Source organism: Mesocricetus auratus, unplaced genomic scaffold (assembly GCF_017639785.1).
Source record: "Mesocricetus auratus isolate SY011 unplaced genomic scaffold, BCM_Maur_2.0 Super-Scaffold_15014, whole genome shotgun sequence".
Classification (NCBI taxonomy): domain Eukaryota; kingdom Metazoa; phylum Chordata; class Mammalia; order Rodentia; family Cricetidae; genus Mesocricetus; species Mesocricetus auratus.
In genome coordinates, this window is record NW_024429186.1 from 78817782 (window position 1) to 78837192 (window position 19411).

General features: G+C 40.7%; 1 protein-coding gene across 6 annotated transcripts in view; it reads right to left on the bottom strand.

Annotated features, from left to right (window-relative positions):
* The window catches only part of Crppa (CDP-L-ribitol pyrophosphorylase A), a 267060-nt gene that overhangs the window by 222696 nt on the left and 24953 nt on the right, over nt 1-19411 (bottom strand). For all 6 annotated transcript variants that reach the window (XM_021230698.2, XM_040743231.1, XM_005076215.4 and 3 more), the window contains exon 3: nt 9369-9518. In XM_021230698.2, the coding sequence (XP_021086357.1) occupies nt 9369-9518 (150 nt within the window). The remainder of the gene's footprint in view (nt 1-9368; nt 9519-19411) is intronic.

Genomic DNA, 19411 nt, shown 5'->3' on the forward strand with positions numbered 1-19411 from the left:
GCAGCACAAAAGGAAGGTTGGAAGAGAAGAAAAGAATGAAATCGCAGAATTGACAATTCAAAAGTCCATAACATGTAACTCACAGACCTTGCCTGTATGAAAGACCTGCTCCCTAGAACACAGAAACAGAGAAAGAGAATAAATTTCACCCCCCCCCATTCACATACACAACTCCATCTGGATTCACCTGCTTTGCCTGGCTCCTGCTCCTGTGCTATCTATATTCCCAACCAAGATGAGCTGTATCTAACACCCCTGCAACAGAACTCCATCTCTCACTCCAACACTGTCTTTCATTGAAGCATTTCCATCAATGAGCTGTTAAGTCATCCACCTTGATCTAAAACTGCTTGTAGCTACCCACTTCATCTCCAGCCCATATGTGCCAGACTGCTTCCTCAAACTTATCTGGCACTAGTGTGGTTTCCAGAGATTTACAAGGATGACACCAACTGGCAAACTAAGCAATAGTGGAAAGCCTACCTTAAATGCCCTTTCTTGATAATGAGATTGATAACTACCTTATATGCCATCCTAGAGCCTTCATCTAGTGACTGATGGAAGCAGAAGCAGACACCCACAGCTAAACACTGAACTGAACTCTTGGAACCCAATTGCAGAGAGGGGAGGAGTGATGAGCAAAGGGATCAAGATCATGCTGGAGAAACCCACAGAAACAGCTGACCTGAACAAGGGGGAGCTCTTGAACCCCAGACTGATGGCTGAGAGGCCAGCATGGGACTTGTCCAGACCCCCTTAATGTGGATGTCAGTGAGGAGGCCTTGAGAATCTATGGGGCCTTGGGTAGTAGATCAGTATTTATCCCTGGCATACGAATGGACTTTGGGAGCCCATTCCACATGCTGGAGGGCCTAGGCCCTGACCTGGATGAAATGACAGACTCTGGAGATCCCCCATGGAGGGCCTCACCCTCCCTGAGGAGCAAAGTGGGGATTGGGTGAGGGGTTGGGGGGGGGTTGGAGAGGCCAGGGGAGGAGGGGAGGGAGAGGGAGCTGGGATTGACATGTGAAACAAGTTTGTTTCTAATTTAAATAGAATTAATAAATAAATAAGTAAATAAAAACTTGTGGTGATGCATTATTTATGATTTACTAAAGCTTGCCTGAGAATTTGGAAAGCTAAGTCAGTCACAAGCTATAGAGGTCAGGAGGTAGGGATACACACCCTTAATCCCAGGACTCAGGAGACAAAGGCAGATGGATCTCTCTGAGTTCAAGGCCACCCAGGGCTACAAGAGATAGAATCCAACTAAAAGAGTAACAGAGCTTACATCTTTAATCCCAGGACGCATGAGAGGTGTGTTAGACAGGAACAGGGTCTCTGAGCTGCCATTCATTCTCCATCCACATTGAGGAGAGGCAGAAGTCTGGGGTTTGGTGAGAGCTCATGGAGACAGGATCAGCCCTTTCAGCCTGAGGTAGAGGTAGAAAGCAGTGACTTGGCTGCTTTGCTTTTCTCATCTTCATCATGAAGCTTGAACCCCAACATCTGTCTCTGAGACTTTTATTTTTCATGTTACACAAACTGGTCCTCTATTCTCTCTGAAATTAAATCAAACCAGATTCCCATATATACCATTATCCTCAATCACCAGTGATCTCCGCAATTGCTAAGAGTAATAGGCATAATTTCCCATAAATACTTATACATCACTCAAGAAATTCTGAATATTTCCTTCACTATTTTCTTCAATGCTTCCTTCAATATATCTGGGAAATGACCTACATAGTTATATGACCAATCATCTTTCTCATCAGCCAACTACTTGTCATCTTCTGTAGTATGCTGTACAGTGTTTCCCTGTACAATGATGCTCGTGTCTTAATCCCTATAATCTGTTAACAGATGGCAAAGGATAATTAACTTAATAATCAAGAGATAAGAAAAGTATCCCGAATTATCCAAGTAGGTCCTAGCAATCACAAGGATTATTCTAGAGGCAGAAGACCAGAGTAATCCCAGGGCGTGTGACAGTAATGGATCAAGGAAAGGGACAAGAGGCATGTAAAGAGAGCCCCATGGAAGAAAGGAAAACACAGGAGGCCACTCCTCTCCAGCCCCTGCAGAAGCAGCAATACCCTGACAACACTTTTATTTCAGCCTTCCCATCTCCAGGACCGTAAGGCATTTCTGGAAATTTTTTAAAAACAGGATATGAAATAACAATACCTCCATGGGTTCAAACTTTGGTGTTGTCTTTTGTTCTATTCTTCTCTTTCTACATTCATCTGATGATCTTGGTTCAATTCAAAGCATTAAATGCCTACATGATGGCAACTCCATGTTTACCTGTCTAACTGCACTGAAGTCTAAGTGTAGTAAAATTTCTCTGTTTCTAAAATCCTAGACCACAGTGGACTCAACTTTTGCCAGTCCCAACAAATGATAACTAGACCCGTGTCCTAAAAGCAAAGAAAACAGTAATGGTAAAAGATAGGAACAAATTTTTTACATGTGTACATGTACAGATAGATGAGAGATAGATGGACGGATGGATGGATGGATACACACATACACACATACATACATACACACATACATACATACATACATACATACATACACACACATACATACATACATACATGGATACACACATACACATATACATACATACATACATACATACATACATACATACATTAGATAGATACATAGACAGACACACAGACAGATGATAGATATTAGTAGTAGTAGCAGATGCCACAGAAGATGGTGAGATGCCTAGTTTCTAGAGATGCTTCACTGACTTTGACTCACCCAAGCGCTTCTCTACAGAAAATGGAAGTACATACTTTGCATCACCACATAATGCTACCTTCAACCTCCACACTTAAATTCTGATTCAAAACACACAGTCCTGGCAGTGTCTGGAAGCAGCATGGGTCAGTCAATCAGGTACCTCTATTCATGATCTATTACAATTAGTTCAACAGGAATGGCAGCCATGGAAAAATCCAGTTTATTTTGGCCATATTAGGTCACATTTTAGCATTCTGGGACCTCTGTCTGAGGGGAATGCAAAGGTGGTTTCTCTTTTATCACTCTCTCTTTTCCTAGGAACTAACAACCTAAAGGAAAAATGAGAATCTCACACATGCTTTCATCAAAAACTGCTTCAGCACTGAAAATATGTTTAATGCCCTCCTTGTGTAAAAATGAATATCAAGCCTCACCCCTCTTCTGCCCCAACTCCGTGAGGATTAGTGCCAAATCTTATTTGGCACATGCACATTACTCATGTCCCTGGTTTCGGTAGGATCAAACATGTCCACATCACTGTGGACACCTACTAATCACTCATTTTTGCTGTTCCCCTATCAGCAGAAGCAGTCGAGGATGTTATCGCCTTTTTACTAAGAGCTTTCACTATTTTAGACCCCTGTGAAACATTAAGAGCTAACAATTCTCCTGCATCCACTGCCAAGCCTTTTCCAGAACTTTGCCAACAGTAAGCTGCAAGCCAGATCCCAAGCATTCCACATAACCCTCAAAGTCCAGCGTTGTGGACAGAACTAACGCACAACTTTATTTACCATAAAGGAGGAGGGGAAGGATTGTATGGCTACTCCTCACAAGATTTTGTCTCCTGTTCTATAAACTTTAATTTTTTTTTAATTTGGCATTACTGCTGTAGATCATTCTGGGCCCCTCCAAAACAATTCAGGCTCAGGGTTCTTTGGAGAGATGTTACATCTGGTTAATGGAATGGCCCAGATCCAGCAATTCACTGGAGCTGTGGCTAATCTTGTGTGTTTCCTTGGGGTGGATACCTGAAAGAGTGAACCAGTCTGTGGAAGGGGAATGGAAAGGTCCAAGTGTCTAAGAGGCTTCACCTGAAGAAAGCAACATGAATAGGGCAGCGGAGTCTTCTGACTCAGCATCAGTGACAACAAGCAGGCAGGGCTCTTTGAAGAAGTCCTGCTACCAAACAATTGGTGTTAATGAGAAGCTGACAGCATGCTTTTTGGTGGTGACATGAACCTAGAAATTCTGCCAGGAAGCCTAGACTCTCAGAAAGCCAAGGAATAGGGCAGAGCCAGCCACCACTTCAATTTTAGCCATGCTGTTTGGCAGATAAAAGACTCATGGGTCAGGAAAACAGATATACAGTAAAGACACATTGGGGGAGGAGACCCTCTAAATGGTCACAGTGTTTAAAAATATAGAAAATATAGCTAGGCTTAGGAGAGTAAAGAAAAAGGATGGAGAAAGTAATTTTAAAAAATAGAGTAGTTGTGTGATGGTGGTGCATGCCTTTAATTCCATCACTCTGGAGGCAAAGATAGGCGGATCTCTGTGATTTCAAGGCCAGCCTGGTTTACAGAGTGAATTCCAGGACATGCAAAAATACACAGAGAAACCCTGTCTAAAAAAAGGTAATATTAAGAACAATAAATACAGGTTAAAAAAGGAGTAATAAAAAAGTCATGTAAAGATGGAAAACACATACTGTATGTTATTGTGTTGTCTTTGAATTGTTTGACTGCTGAGGAAGGAGCAACGGCTGCTATCAGACATTTGATCATAAACAATGCTGGGTTAATCCAACCTATATATTTTCAAAATGCTTTGACTTTAAAATTGAAGTCTAAGGACATGTTACTTTGGAAAGGAGATTCTGCTTTTGTTTCCACAGAAGATGAAAAGCAGTAGACTCCTTCCAGACTAATATGGTTTGATCAAACAAGACCCCCTGAATCAATGGTCCAGGTGATCCAACATGCAAAACAGCTGAGACCATGCAGCCTCAATCTGCTACAGCCAGGATTTGGACAGGTTTCTGGTTTTCTCTTGGGATTGACCATGTCCCCCAAACAGCAGGAAGCAGTTTGAAGAGAACTATGCCCAAATTCCTAAATGTTGTTTATAAATGTTTTCCTTTAAACAAGATTAATTATAAATGGTTAATGATCACAATCAATTTCTTTCTAAAGAAAAAAGTGAATATAGAAATGAATACTTTGCATTGATGTGGATTGTGGCTCATTGATACAAATTTAAGGTCAATTTTTTGTATGTATATTTCTACTCTTATTTAGATGTTATATGTATACAGCTCTTTTAAAGGTGTAATGTATAATTAAATACAGATGAGAGTCACCTATAATAGCCAAAACTTATAGCTGTGTTAGTTAGATTTCCTGGATATACAGAGTATATTTCAAATGGATAGATATTCCCCAAACCTTTCAAAGATCTACAAAACATGGCATTTAAAATGGTTTAGGGTTTTTCATGGCAGTGAGCCACAACTGCTCCTGGCAATAACAATTATCTCAGAGAGGAAGACAGGCATGGAAGAAGCTCCTTATGGAGTTTGCTTCTGACAAGGCAAGACTAGCCATTTGGGCAAGAAACTGCTCTTGCCTGGATTGTTTGACTGTTGCTGTCCAAACCAGACATACAGGACCCACAGGAAAGTGCCAAAACAAGATAGGACAGTACTGCAGGGTTCCTGCTTCATGGAAGAATCTGCCAGACATTCTGCAAGACACAGAGGAAAATGACTGACAAACTGCCAATACATGTGGGACAGTTTCAAATTTCCTGCTTTGCTAAGAAGTCTGCCAGACACACTAGGCCTGTAGGCTGAAGATGGATTCCCCAATGTTACAGAAGAAATCTGGGTCTCTGTCCATTCAGTGATATGTCTCTGTCAATTCTAAAGTTTATATATTATCCTTCTGAGGTCTTTGATGGAATTGAAGACAGTTATGGTTATGGTTTTCCTTAGTTATGATAAAAGATAAGTTACATAGAAAACTTTAAAATCACAAAGATAGGATAGATGATAAAATATTTTCTTTAATTTTTGCTAAATGTTAATAGACTAAATATTGTTAAGTAGAGTTTTTGCTAGATAACTGTTTTGTTATATACAATTTTACTGGTAAAGTTAAAACCTTCCTTTTTAGACAGAAAAGAAAAATGTCCTTCTGTATATATGTTTCTCTTACTGGTTGATGAATAAAACACTGATTGGCCAGTAGCCAGGCAGAAAGTATAGGTGGGGCTACCAGACGAGAAGAATGCTGGAGAGACAACAGAGAGAGGGGCCCCCAGAGAAATGCCATGTAGCTGCTGTGAAAGAAAGGGGACCGTGCATTACTGGTAAGCCCAAGACCATGTGGAAATTAATAGATTAATAGATATGGATTAATAATTAAGAGAGAGCTAGCCAGTAAGAAGCCTGGGCCATTGGCCAAACAGCTTATAACTAGTAGAAGCCTCTGTGTTTATGTGGGGCTAAACAAACACATAGAAACTCCTTCTATATTAATTATTCTAAATTTAACTGGGGTCAGATTTGTAATCACCTTACAGAACACAGTCACATGATAATTTAAGCATTGATATTTGGGCCTTGAAACCATTCAGCATTCAAAGTCAAATGAATTACCCTTATCCATCTCTGCGCAAAACCTAGCAAAGATTTTTGGGCATCATTTTTGTGTCTTTAATCAAACATCTAAACTGTGGTCCATAGGAAACCCCAAAAGAATTTTTTCACTGACTATATTGAGCAGCAGTATAGCTTGTAGGCTGATGTGCTCCTCTGCTTTGAAGACTGACTTGAATATTCTGAAATTTAAAAAAAAAAAGGGGGAAACTGCAGGGAATCATGGAGGCCTGCTCTAGAGACATGTGTCATAGGTTTTACAGGTTAGAATCTGGGATTTCTGCAGCACTGTGTACCTTTCAGGCTGCCTGTGTTTCTCTGTGTTCCCTAGAAGTCAGTGAAGCATACAGGAGTTTGACAGAACAATTAGTCTTAGACGTTAACCTTGTGTAGCCTAAATAGCTTGAAAACATCATTGCATCCTGGCAACTACCATTGTATTGATCTGGAAACTGCCATTGTAATCTGTTTCTGATAAGGGTATAGAACGTCTGATTGATTGCAATGAACTTTTCTCAGCCTTGGAATTGTTGTGACCCCTCCGACCCATGCTGATAGACAACATTCCCACAGACCATAATCAGGTTACCCAGGCTTGGTAAGTAAGCATGGTTGCTTACAGATGCTAACTTGAGTTCTATGATTGCATAAGTGTCCTGCAGCCTCTATCAGACTGTGGTCTAATAGGTCATTATCCCTGTCCTAGTCAACACCCTCTTTCCACCTGAAAGGGTTGCTGATGTTTAGGAAGCCAAGCTGATTCTGTCTAGAAGGTGTTTGTCTACCAAAACTGTGGTCCTGAAACAAGTGGTAATTTGGTTTCCATATTGCTTCTGCTTACAGGAAATAATGGGATTGTGCCTCAACATGGACTGATTGTCTGAAAGTTTCTCCTGGCCCTGAAAAAGTTAGGGAAATGACTGAAGACTTTAAGACTCCACTCCAGGCTTCTGGAAGATAAGGTTGTAAAAGCTGCAAGTTGAGAAGCCATTGAAAATACCTTAGTCTCCTATTTTGGAGTCTTCAGCCTTGAGAGGGAAGATTTCTATACACAGTCTTAAATGACTAATGTTTACATACACAGTTGACTTGCTGATCCCAAATCTTAAAGAATTAAAAGAGGGAGATACGAGATGAAGAAAGTTTTCAGCATCATTAGGCTATTAACCCACCAGACATCCCGTAGAGCAAGTAAGATTCTGTCTTCTGCAAACATCCGTCTTCACTCTTCATTACACTTTCTGAACACTCATAAGACTGTGTCTACAAAGAATCGCTTGCTTGTAAGTGATCCCCTACAACCTTCACTTCCATCCCAGAAAAGGATAAGAGTATCCCAGTTTCTCAAAGAAATTGGTCTATGACACTTCCCTGTCTTTGATATGTAATATTCTACTGGGAGAATTTTCCAATTTTACCTTTGAATCAATTCTAAATATTAGAGCATCATACTACATTGTCTAAAATACCCTAATTGTCATAAATATGTCCTATGTCTTGGGCTTTCCATTGCTATGAGAAAAAACCTGAGAGAAACAACTTAAGGGAAGAAGGGCTTATATCACGGTGGTCAGGAAGCAGAGAAAAGATACTTATGAGAGCAGGACAAAAGATACTTATGGTGGGTCATGCTCATAACCCAGCACAGCAGATCAAGGCTAGCCTTGGTTACATAGACAGTTTGAGGTCAGCCTGGTCTACATGATCCTGTCTCAAGAAACCAAAAAGTAAAATAAAAGAGAACAGAACAAGGCTTCTCTCCAAGGCATGCCACCAGCAGCCTGCATCTCCAGCCTCTATCATAAAGGTTCTCCCACCTCCTAAAACAGCACTACCACACTAGGGCCAAGTGTTCAGCACGTGAGCTTGGTGGACAGTTCCTATTCACATCACAATATAGAAGGGTATATATTAAAGTTAATAAACACTTTCACAAATCTCAGAAATGTGCTGATGGCAGAGTGTAGCCCAGCAACACCTAGTCAGCTCAACTTTGAGAAATTCATAATAGCTTATTGAGTATAATTAAAATAAATTCTCAAAGAAAAACTATTGAAATAAAATTCTATATAAGCAATCTTCTAAAACTAACTGGAGCCAAGTATTGATAATTGAATGTATGGGGATAACTACTACCGTTCTCTAACCTAACTATATCTGCCATGTTTAGTATAAATGTCTTTATTACCATTACCTTATAACCTTAACTGCCCATCTCTCTCAGCACATTTACTGACTACCCATTATCAGTTGAGCACTGAGTTACTCCACCTTGTTTCACTGAGAAATTTCTGACTTATTCATATATATAAACAAATAGAAATAAAATTATGTGAGTGCAGAAACTTTCCAAATGGAAAAAAATTGCAGATACTCCAGTTATCAATTTGTTGGGTGATATTTTTATAGTGACTTAACTTAAATATTTAATTAAGATGTCTAGGTATCTATGCAGAAAATTTACCATTACTAGGCCTAACACTACTGTCCTCAAGAAGACCTGTCTATAAGGCAGGTGTAGACCACTGTTTGGGGGGGGGGCAATGCGGTGGGGGATTATCTGAATGCATAGCACTGTTCACACTGCATGTTTGCATTCCTCCTGAGAATGTGGAATTTCTGTAAGTGCTAGCCAGAGGACATCTAGTGACCAAGCCCCTCCCCCTCCCCTGGACTCTGAGCCTCTAATGGACTTCTAAGAATTACACACATGTGACCCATCAAAAGGCGGAGAGAGCTTAGGCAGCTTCCAAATGGATTCTTCCTGTCCTGCCTGAGTCTCTGTTCTAAGCCAATAGAGTACTTCCATTACTCCACTGATTATGCTCTGCCATGGAGTACAGGTACATGCTGAATCTCGCTGGTTTTTCTAGAAATTCAGGTATGGACACAGTTTTAAAAAAGCACAACAGAACAGTGGCTTTTTGAAAGCCCAGATTCTTACTTGTTGATATGCGTCATAGATCACATCAAAGAGAAAAGCCTGTGGCATTTCGCTTGCCCTGTGTTGAGCACGGTCCAGTGAGTGGTCTAAGCAGCCGTCAGCAGAGGGACTGATAACAGTGGACACCAGAGGCCGAATCGCTCCTGCTGCCTATGGGACAAAAAAAGAAAAAAGAAAACGGAAAAACATATTTACTTTACCTATAGATCATTTGAAGGAAAGCTCTAAATCCTACAGCTCACTTCAAATACAGGGCTTCATATTTTCCAAAATCTCTCTCAAGAAAGAATCCAAATAAATGTTTGCTCAATTCACAATTAACATCTAAAATTTAAAAAACAATTTCCTAGAATAGCAATTCCATGCACTCACTTCAGTATGGAAATACTATTTTCATTACATATGCAACTTTTTCTCCCCATCAGAAAGTAAATAAATGTGTTTGTTATCAATCCAGATGGCCTGACTCTGATCCCTGGGACCTTAGATGGGAGGAAAAAACAGACTCCCACGGATGGTTCTCTGGTCTTCACATGCATACTATGACACATGCATGCACGGTCACACATCTCACACACATGAATAAATGAAATAAAAAGTCGTTTCCATCATAAGTCACTGAGGTCAAACTCTATAAAAGAATGTTACAAGACAATTGGGTTTTCCCTGAAGATGGGAGGAAGAGAGAGACTATTGTGAAACAATTAAAATGAGTTTGAAGTTAATGCTTAGAAATGAGTGTGCTTTCAGAAAATTTAATTTACACATTGGATCATTAAAGAAACAAACTCCCCAGTATCCCCACTTTGAGACAAAACAACCTGAATAGTGATGAATTTATGTCTTGCTCTAATTCACTTTACAAACAGTTCTTTTCAAACGTAATGTCCATGCAGCACTTCCTCAGGCGAGTCATCCATTCATTTCCATTTCCACAATGAAAGGTCTGTCTTATTAATGGCTGCAACTAAATTGCACGTTAAGGATGACTCCTTCCTGACCGACCCTCTGCCCCTGACTTTCAGTAGGGTGTCACTTGTAGCATGGTCTTAACTGTCCTTTAAGTTACCTCGAAGAAGCAGTCTCAAAGCAAGCGTCCATGGTGGGCAGTCAACTAACCCTTTGTATCTTCACTCCAATGTGCCATTCCGTCCACAGAATTGTTACATGACCATCTCTGCTCGTGAAGGCAGTAAGCAAATAGAAGAGTGTGCTCTGAAGAGAGACCACCATCTAAGCCAGATGCTCCACACGCTAGCTTACAGAAGCCAGTTTGCAGCCAGTAGGAGGGAAAGAGAGCTACTTATGAACCAAGGGCTGTAGCAGTGTTCCCCACACATCAAGTCAAAATGCGGAGCCTAGACTCAAATGCAAAAGTGAGACCAAGGTGAGGGGAAATAGTTCACAATGTCTACCGCAAGGGGTTAAGGGTCAAATGGGAAAGGAACGCTTTCATCCTGATTTTTACGGAAAATATTAACTTTACATGACAGCTACTAGAATTCTATTCCAGGCCATAAGGAACAAAGAAAGAAAAGAAAAATAACTAAGAGAATATGTGATATCCAAACTGAGAGGGCAAAGGGCTTCACAGACTTTTCCAGGGGAACGGGCAGTGAAAGGCATCTTTAAAGCAGCCACTAAAAGCCCTTGTCCCAAGGGCCTTCAGCCGACAAAAAGTCATTCAAGAAAATCTGAGTCCTGGTTGGAAACAGAAATGTGTGTGTGCCCTTGAGCATCAACTTGCCTCTCCATCCTCAGCTCGACGTGACTTAAAGGGGGAGGGGAGACCATCAGGGATGAGGGATAGGAGCCTAAAACCAAAGCACACTGAAGCGCAGGGCACAGTCCCAGCTCATACCGGAAAAGCAGGGAGCCAGTGGTGCCCTCGGCACCTTGTGCACACACCAAAACCACGCCAATGTGGCTCAGGTGTTCTGCTCACAGCCCAGCTCCTCTAGGCCCTCTTTTAGTGGGTGTCACTCCAAAAGAAACAGGGCTCCATGCCCATCCACAGCCACAGAAAGAAACAGGGCTCCATGCCCATCCACAGACCAAGAACAGTAATGGCAGAGAAGGGGTCTAAGATTAAAGATCTATAAACCCCCTTTAAAAAATAGAGAAATTCAGACTAAGCACATTCTTAGAAAAAGGAGATTATTGCTGAGCATTGGTGGAGCATGCCTTTAATCCCAGCACTCGGGAGGCAGAGGCAGGCAGATCTCTGTGAGTCCAGCCTGGTCTAAAAAGCAAGTTCCAGGACAGCCTCCAAGACAATACAGAGAAACCATCTCGAAAAACCAAAAAAAAAAAAAAAAAAAAAGAAAAGAAAAGAAAGGAAGGAAGGAAAAGGAGATTATTATAATGAGCAATTAAGAGGATACTGGAATCCACATTGAGACAAAAAAAAAAAAAAAAAAAAAAGCTAAGTTGAAGGCTGGCTATTTACCAGAAGACACAGGAAACATAGCTAGCAAAACTCCCACCCCGGGGATCAAAACAAACTTCAAACATTGGTCTTAAACCTATCCCTACAGAAAGGCCAGCATTTAATTGGGTCAGATTGCAGAGGAAGTATGCCACGGGCATTATAAAAACTAGAGCTGAACAGCTAGCAAGGATAACGCTGAATGGCTAGAGTGATACCAACGGGCTGCAGCATGAGGAGAGGCCAAGGCAGTCAGAGCCAACCATGCCAAATCCTGTCGTCTCAACTTCTAACGTCTGGGAAAGTGACGTCAGAAGGGTTCTGTGCAAGACTGAAGTCGAAGCAGCAGCAGAGTCACAAGCAAGCGCACAGCACCCTCTGAGAAGGTGGGAGCAGGAGCCAGTCAGTATCTGGAATCATAAACACGGATTTTCACAAATATTTCATTTTCAGTAAAGCATTACATCCAAAGATGATGACTGGCACGGGAAGGGGAGTTTCTGTAGCTAAGGCAGGCGGGCACAAGTGGTTTCACAGCAGCTCTTGGTGCTGTTTTCAGAGACACAAGGAATCATCTCTGAAGTGAAGCAAGGTATTCAAACACTGTGTGTTTCCAACAGGAGTCCTAGGATTGAAAACTAACACGACTCTACAGCAGCTCAACAGCTGTTGCCCATCAGAAATGTGACTGCTAGACAGCCGTGGGACAGCAGTCACTGTGAAAGAAACAGATAACCTAGTCCACAACAACACGACCAACGTCTCAAAAAGAGAACTAAAACTCACACACAAAAGGAAATGAATGCTTTGCTGGCCAATTCACTTTACAGAACATATAAGATGTTCTTCAGTGTAAACAACATTAACTCCAGCAGCGATTCCAAAGCACAGGACACACACTGAAGGAACAGCACATTTAAAACCCTGGGGAAATGGCCATTCCCTCCCTTCCTTTATTAACTGATTAAAAAGTGACTGAGTCAAATAATAGATGCATAATCCACACACTGAAATGTAGTTAAAATGAAAATGAATAGAGATGAAAGTGTACAGAAATAAGGAGAGGACCATGGATAAGAACATGAATATGGGGACCATGACGTTAAAAAAAAAAAAGCCTCACAAGAAGTATAAACCATACCTTTCTCCTCCCAGCTTCTAGAAGGGGCCATAGGGCCAGTATTGCAACAATGACTTCACTTGGTATCACAAAGGAGAGATACATATAATAATAATAACAGAGAAAGAGAAACGTAGAGTCATATAAAAACATGTCTGTTATAAAAACACTATGCCAAGAACATACATGGAGATGTATACGTCTGCCCACAATGCCTAATTTGCAGAATATTCCTGTTTCGCTTGATAGGTAAATACGGGTTCTTTAAATCCAATATTAACTGATATTAGTGGGCAACCAATCTAACCATCATGACACACTGCACATCACATGGCAAATATGCACGCATATTTGCATGCATATATGTAGCTCACACAGTGACTAGGGCATTAAAAAGGCAAGTGGGTTTCCAAGAAGCTGGGAAATGAAGGCACATATAGAGGGTCTCGGGGTGAGATGACCTGGAGAGGCACTAAGGCTGCTGACGGAGGCAGGGTCAGAGCTACAGAGTCCAGAAGCAGAGGTGGAAAGGACCAATTTGGAGCAGACAAACCAAGCAAATGGATGGACAGCAAGTCTAGACAAGTGAACAGGAGACAGACAGACAGCAATGAATGTGGGCCACAGCAAAGCCAGGGGCCAAGCCAAAGCAAAGAACCTAAGGCAGTCAGTCCTCTGTCTGTTGGTCCCTTGCTGCACACACTCGGTGGTCAAATGACAGAGCCATGGGGTGTCACCACAGCACTGCTAGGTTTCCATCTCTTCACGGAGTTCAGATGAGGGAGCTGTAACCTCTCCTCTCTCGGGGTTGCATACGAAACTCTCAGGAATGTTTTTCCCGAATATGTCAATATGCTCATGTGTCCCAATCACCCAACACATCTGTGACTAGGAGCCTTTCTACTCCCAGTAACAAGTGAATTATCAGCCTGCACTGCATGAACAGTGCTGGCCATTCACGTGTCAACCCAGCTACAGAGCCATCTGCCATCTTCAAAATGGAGTCAAAAGCTGCTTGTAAAATGGTTCGCTCACAGGAAGGCAATGCCTAAAAAAACAACAGTTTACATAATAGTGCAACAATTCAGAGTAGGGTACAGCCTGCTCTCAACAATGCCTCTTCAGCTCAATGGAATGAGGTAGCAAAAATCTGACTTTTGCTAACATGTATATCGTAGGCCCAATAGACCAAGCTAATAAAATAACACTATTCTAGTTAGGGTTACCCTTGCTATAATGAAACAGCAAGACCAGAGCAACTCATGAGGGAAGGTTTTTTGTGGCTTATGTTTCCATGGCACTGCTCATCACAAAGTCAATTAGAACAAAAACTCCAACAAGCTGGAGGCGGGAGCTGATGGAGAGGTCATGCAGGGTGCTGCTCAATAGCTTGTTCCTGATGGCTCACTCAGCCCATTTTCTTATAGAACCCAGAACCACCAGCCCAAGGATGGCACCATCCATAATGGGCTGGGATCTCCAACATCCCAAAGTAAGCAAATGCTCTATGGGTTTATCTATAGCCCAATCTTAAGAAGGCATTTTCTCCATTGAGGCTCCCTCCTCTCCAATGATTCTAGTTTATGTCAAATTGAGTTAACATAAAACTAGCCAATAACACACACACACACACACACACACACACACACACACACACACATACACACCAGATAAATAAAAAATATTCTGCAATGGAGCCTTCTCCCAAACTGACCACATACTCAGTCACATAACAAGTCTCAACAAAAAATTGAAATAACCCCCTGTGTCTTATCAGAAGGCCATGGATTAAAGCTGGATTTCAACAACAGACACAACAGAAAACATACAAACTCATAGTAACTGAACAACTTTCTACTGAGTTACTACTGGGTCAAGGAAGAAATAAAGAAGTTAAAGACTTCCTAGATTTCAATGAAAACCAATGCATAGCACACCCAAACTCAGGGGACACAAAGAACGTGTGCTAAGAGAAAAGTTCAGAGCACTAAGTGCCTTCTGGAGAGATCTCATACCAACTACTTAGCAGCACACCTGAAAGAAATAAAAATATTCCAAAGGAAAATATTCACTGAAGGCAGAGAAAGTATAAATATTGTTTAAAAATCAGTAATACACACAAACAAATGGGAAATTGAGGAGAATCATGAATTCAGGCCAGGTTAGGCTACACAACTAAACTCTGACAAAACAAGAAAAGAAAAGAGGGGGAAGAAAACAAGGAAAATTTCAGAGTTATTATGAATCTGTACTCTCTCAGCCTAAGTAAGGCTTGCACTCCAATCCTCGGTAAGTCCAAGAGAAAAATAGAGAAAAGAAAGATGTATTCATTGTGAGGGGGTACAAACAGATGTAGCAATCACCAAGTCTGCTTCCCAGCACTTACATGAGGATAAGGTTTAAACAGCAAATTAACCAGTCCCTATGGATCTATCCAACATCAATGCCTCGGCTCCTGCCTCTCAGGCAAGGCCATCCAACAAGTCTTAAATCTCTCTCTAAGAAGCAAGTTTTCCTCCCTCCACTGTATCCAGGGCCTCAGTCTTTTCTTCACCCATCAGGAGAGTCCTAGAGAAATTCCAGTTTCTCAGGGCCCATTGTTTCAGTAATTTCATAAACAAATGGAGGGATACAAACATGTCTCTTTAGAATATCTTCATCCCTGCCAGATGGGTTCCAAAACTGCTTCATTTAAATCCAACTATAATATGCACTAAATATGAGTGCATTAATAAACTAATCAAAAGATAGAAGCTGTCAAATCAAATTGTAAAAACCCGATTACAAGCTGTCTATGATTTATAATTAACATGCAAAGACACAAATATAGTGAATTAAAAGATTTTGAAAAGACTGTACAAATTATGACTATAATAAAGCTAAACCAACAATATTATATATCATGTAAAACAAAAAATGTTAATAGAGATAAATAAGGATATTTTATTAGGGAAACAACACCTTTCACAATAGCCACAAATAATTAAAAAAAATATTTTGATGTAACTCTTAACCAAGCCAGGGAAAGACCTGTATGGCAAGAACTTCAAGTCTTTGAAGAAAGAAACTGAAGAAGATATTAGAAGATGGAAAGATGTCCCATGCTTATAGATCAGTAGGCTTAACATAGTAAAAATGACCACCCTACCAAAGAAAAATTCCAACACAATTCTTTATAGAACTTGAAAGAAAGATTCTCAACTGCATATGGAAAAACACACAGAATAGTTAAGACAATCCTGTACAATAAAAGAACTTCTAGAATTATTACCATCCCTGATTTCAAGCTGTACTACAGAGCTGTAGTAGTAAAAAAAATGCATGGTATTGGCATAAAAGCAGAAAGCTGACCATTGCAAATGAACTGAAGACTCAAACATAAATCCATGTACCTATGGATACCTGATTTTTTGATGAAAAATCCAGAAATATACAAGGGAAAAAGAAAGCATAGTTAACAAATGGTGCTGGTCTAACTAGATACCAGCATGCAGAAGAATGCAAACTGATTCATTTCTATGATCCTTCACCAAACTCAAGTCCAAGTGTATCATAGGCTGCAACATAAAACCAGATACAGTGAACCTGATAGAAGAGAAAGGGGGAACTATCCTTGAACATACTGGTACAGGAGACAACTTCCTAAACATAACAGTGATTGTACAGGAACTAAGATTTAAAAAAAAAACTAATGAATGGGACCTCATGAAACTGAAAACCTTCTGTAAGGCAAAGGACACTATCAGAAGGACAAAACAGCCTACATCTGACAGTGGGCAGATTTCCAAAATATATAAAGAACTCATGAAACTAGACATCAAAACACCAAATAATCCAATTAAAAAATGGGATACAGACCTAAACACAGAATTTTCAAGAGTGGTATCTCAAATGGCTGAGAAGAATTTAAAGAAATGTCCAGCATCCTTAGCCACCATGGAAATGCAAATCAAAGCAACTATGAGATTGTATCTTATGTCTGTCAGATGGCTAAGATCCAAAACACAAGGGACAGCTCATTTTGGTGAGGATGTGGAGCAAGGTGAACAATTCTCCACTGCTACTGGGAGTGCAAACTTGTACACTCAGTTTGGAAATCTATGGTAGGTTTTCAGAAAATTGGGAAATTATCTACCTCAAGACCTAGCTATACCACTCCTGAACATACATCCAAAGGACACTCTACCATACCACGAGGACACTTGCTCAATTATGTTCATATCATCATTATTCATATTAGCCAGAAACTGGAAACAACCTAGATTTTCATCAACCAAAGAATGGATAAAGAAAATAAGGTACATTTACAAAGTGGGGTATTGATGGGGTATGTACTTCTGTGTGCTGTGAATATGTTTCTCTAACTGGTTGATGAATAAAGCTGTTTCAGCCAATGGGAAGACAGGATGTATCCAGGCAGGAAGTATAGGCAGGGCTACCTGACTAGAAGAATTCTGAGAAGAGAAATGCAGAGAGTGAGTCACCAAGGAGATGCCATGTAGCTGTTGAAGAAGAAAGAGGCCAGGGTTTCACTGGTAACCTGGTAACCCAAGACCACGTGGAGACAAACAGAAAACTGGTTAATAATTAAGAGAGAGTTAGACAATAGGAAGCCTGGACCATAAGCCAAACAGCTTATAATTAATATAAGCCTCTGTGTGTTTATTAGGGACTAAAAAACTGTGGGACCAGATGAGACAGAAACTTCTGTCTACAGAGTATGACTCAGCTGTTAAAAACAATGACATCATAAAATTTGCTGGCAAATGGATGAAACTAGAAAGATCATCCTGAGTGAGGTAACCTAGCCCCAGAAAGACAAACATTGAATTGCTAACTTATAGGAGGATATTACCATAAAGTAAATGATAACCATGCTATAATCCACAGAACCAAAGAAGATAAATAACGAAGAAGGCTCAAGGGGAAGACATATGAATCTCACTGTGAAAGGGAAATAGAACTGACATCACAGCTGGACAGATGGGCATGGGAACAGGAGGGATCAGGTGCTGGGGAGGACAGAGGGCGAGCATACTGGGAAAGACAACTGGAATCAGGGGCACCTCTGGGATGAGCTAAAAACCTAGTGCAATGGAAACTCCCAGGAATCTATGAAGGTGCTAAGACTCCTAGCAATGGGAGATACAGAGCCTGAACCAGCCATCTCCTGGAACCAGTCAAGACTTCCAGTGGAGGGACTGCAACCCCAACCCAGTACATAATCTCTGATCTACAATTTGTCCTGCCCACAAGATACGCTGGGACAGAGGTGGTGTAAAAATTATGGAAGTGACCAACCAATGACTGGTCCAGTTTGAAACCCACAATATGAGAGGGATCCACCCTGACAGAGTCTACAGGGCCAGGACCCAGAAGCTGGACAGCCCTGAGAACTAGGATAGGTCTAACAAAAAAGAAAAAATGTCAATGAAATGATTCCTAATGATATTCTGCTATACTCAGAGATTGTTACCTATCCCAATTGTCTTCAGAGAGGCTAAACCCAGCAGCTGATGGAAACAGATCAAAGACTCACAGGCAAACATTAGGTGGACCTCAGGAATACTGTGGAAGATGATGGGAGCCAGAGGGGCCAAGGACGTTACAAGAAAATGCTCAGAACAAAGTAACCTTCTTTAAACTTTTTTTTCCAGATAATTGTCAGTGAGAAGGGAGGAACTACCTGAAGTACAAGTTTAAAGTAAAGGTGAATTACCTATATTACGACAGTTTCCAACTTCTGCTTCTTCCCAAACCGTCCAGAATTCATGTCAATTAGAGTTTTTACCTTCTCAACTGAAGAACATTTACCAATGTCACCAGTGACTCACACATTGATAAATACAATAGACAGTTGTTAGTCTAAGAGATTCCACTTAGCTTTCATAAACTATAAGCTCTTCCTGTTGGTATTCCCATATAAAAAGTATATTCTTACTTTTTCAACTCAAACACAAACTATCACAGGCCTGAGACTCAAGACTTCTCTACCTACAACTCATTCCATAGATTTCCCTATCAAGTCCCATAACATGAAATACTGTCTAAATAAAAATCTCCAAAATTATGTATCTTCTTCTAGAATATTCTCCTCAACTCCAGATTTGTGCATTCAATTGCCTGTTGATCATCTCTATTTATCTTCATTGAGTTCAAAATATACATCTCAACTATTACATTAAAGTCAAAGTTTTGGTCTTGTCTGTTTTATATACTACGAAGTGCTCTTACAGACATCCCCATGTACAAAAATGGCAATTATGTTATTCTACTCAATCTTGTTCAACACCTCAAAAATCGTTCTTGATTTCTGCCGAACTCTCAAAATGACCACTCAACCAATCAGTTAACCCTGACAATGGCAAAACACCTGAAATCTGCTGACTTTTCATCACTTCCATCATGACTGCCTCCATATCAGTATTTAATATTTCTTCTCTGAGGTCTTTCCACAAGTTTCCCTAAAAGTTGTCCCTTTAGCATCTGTGGTAG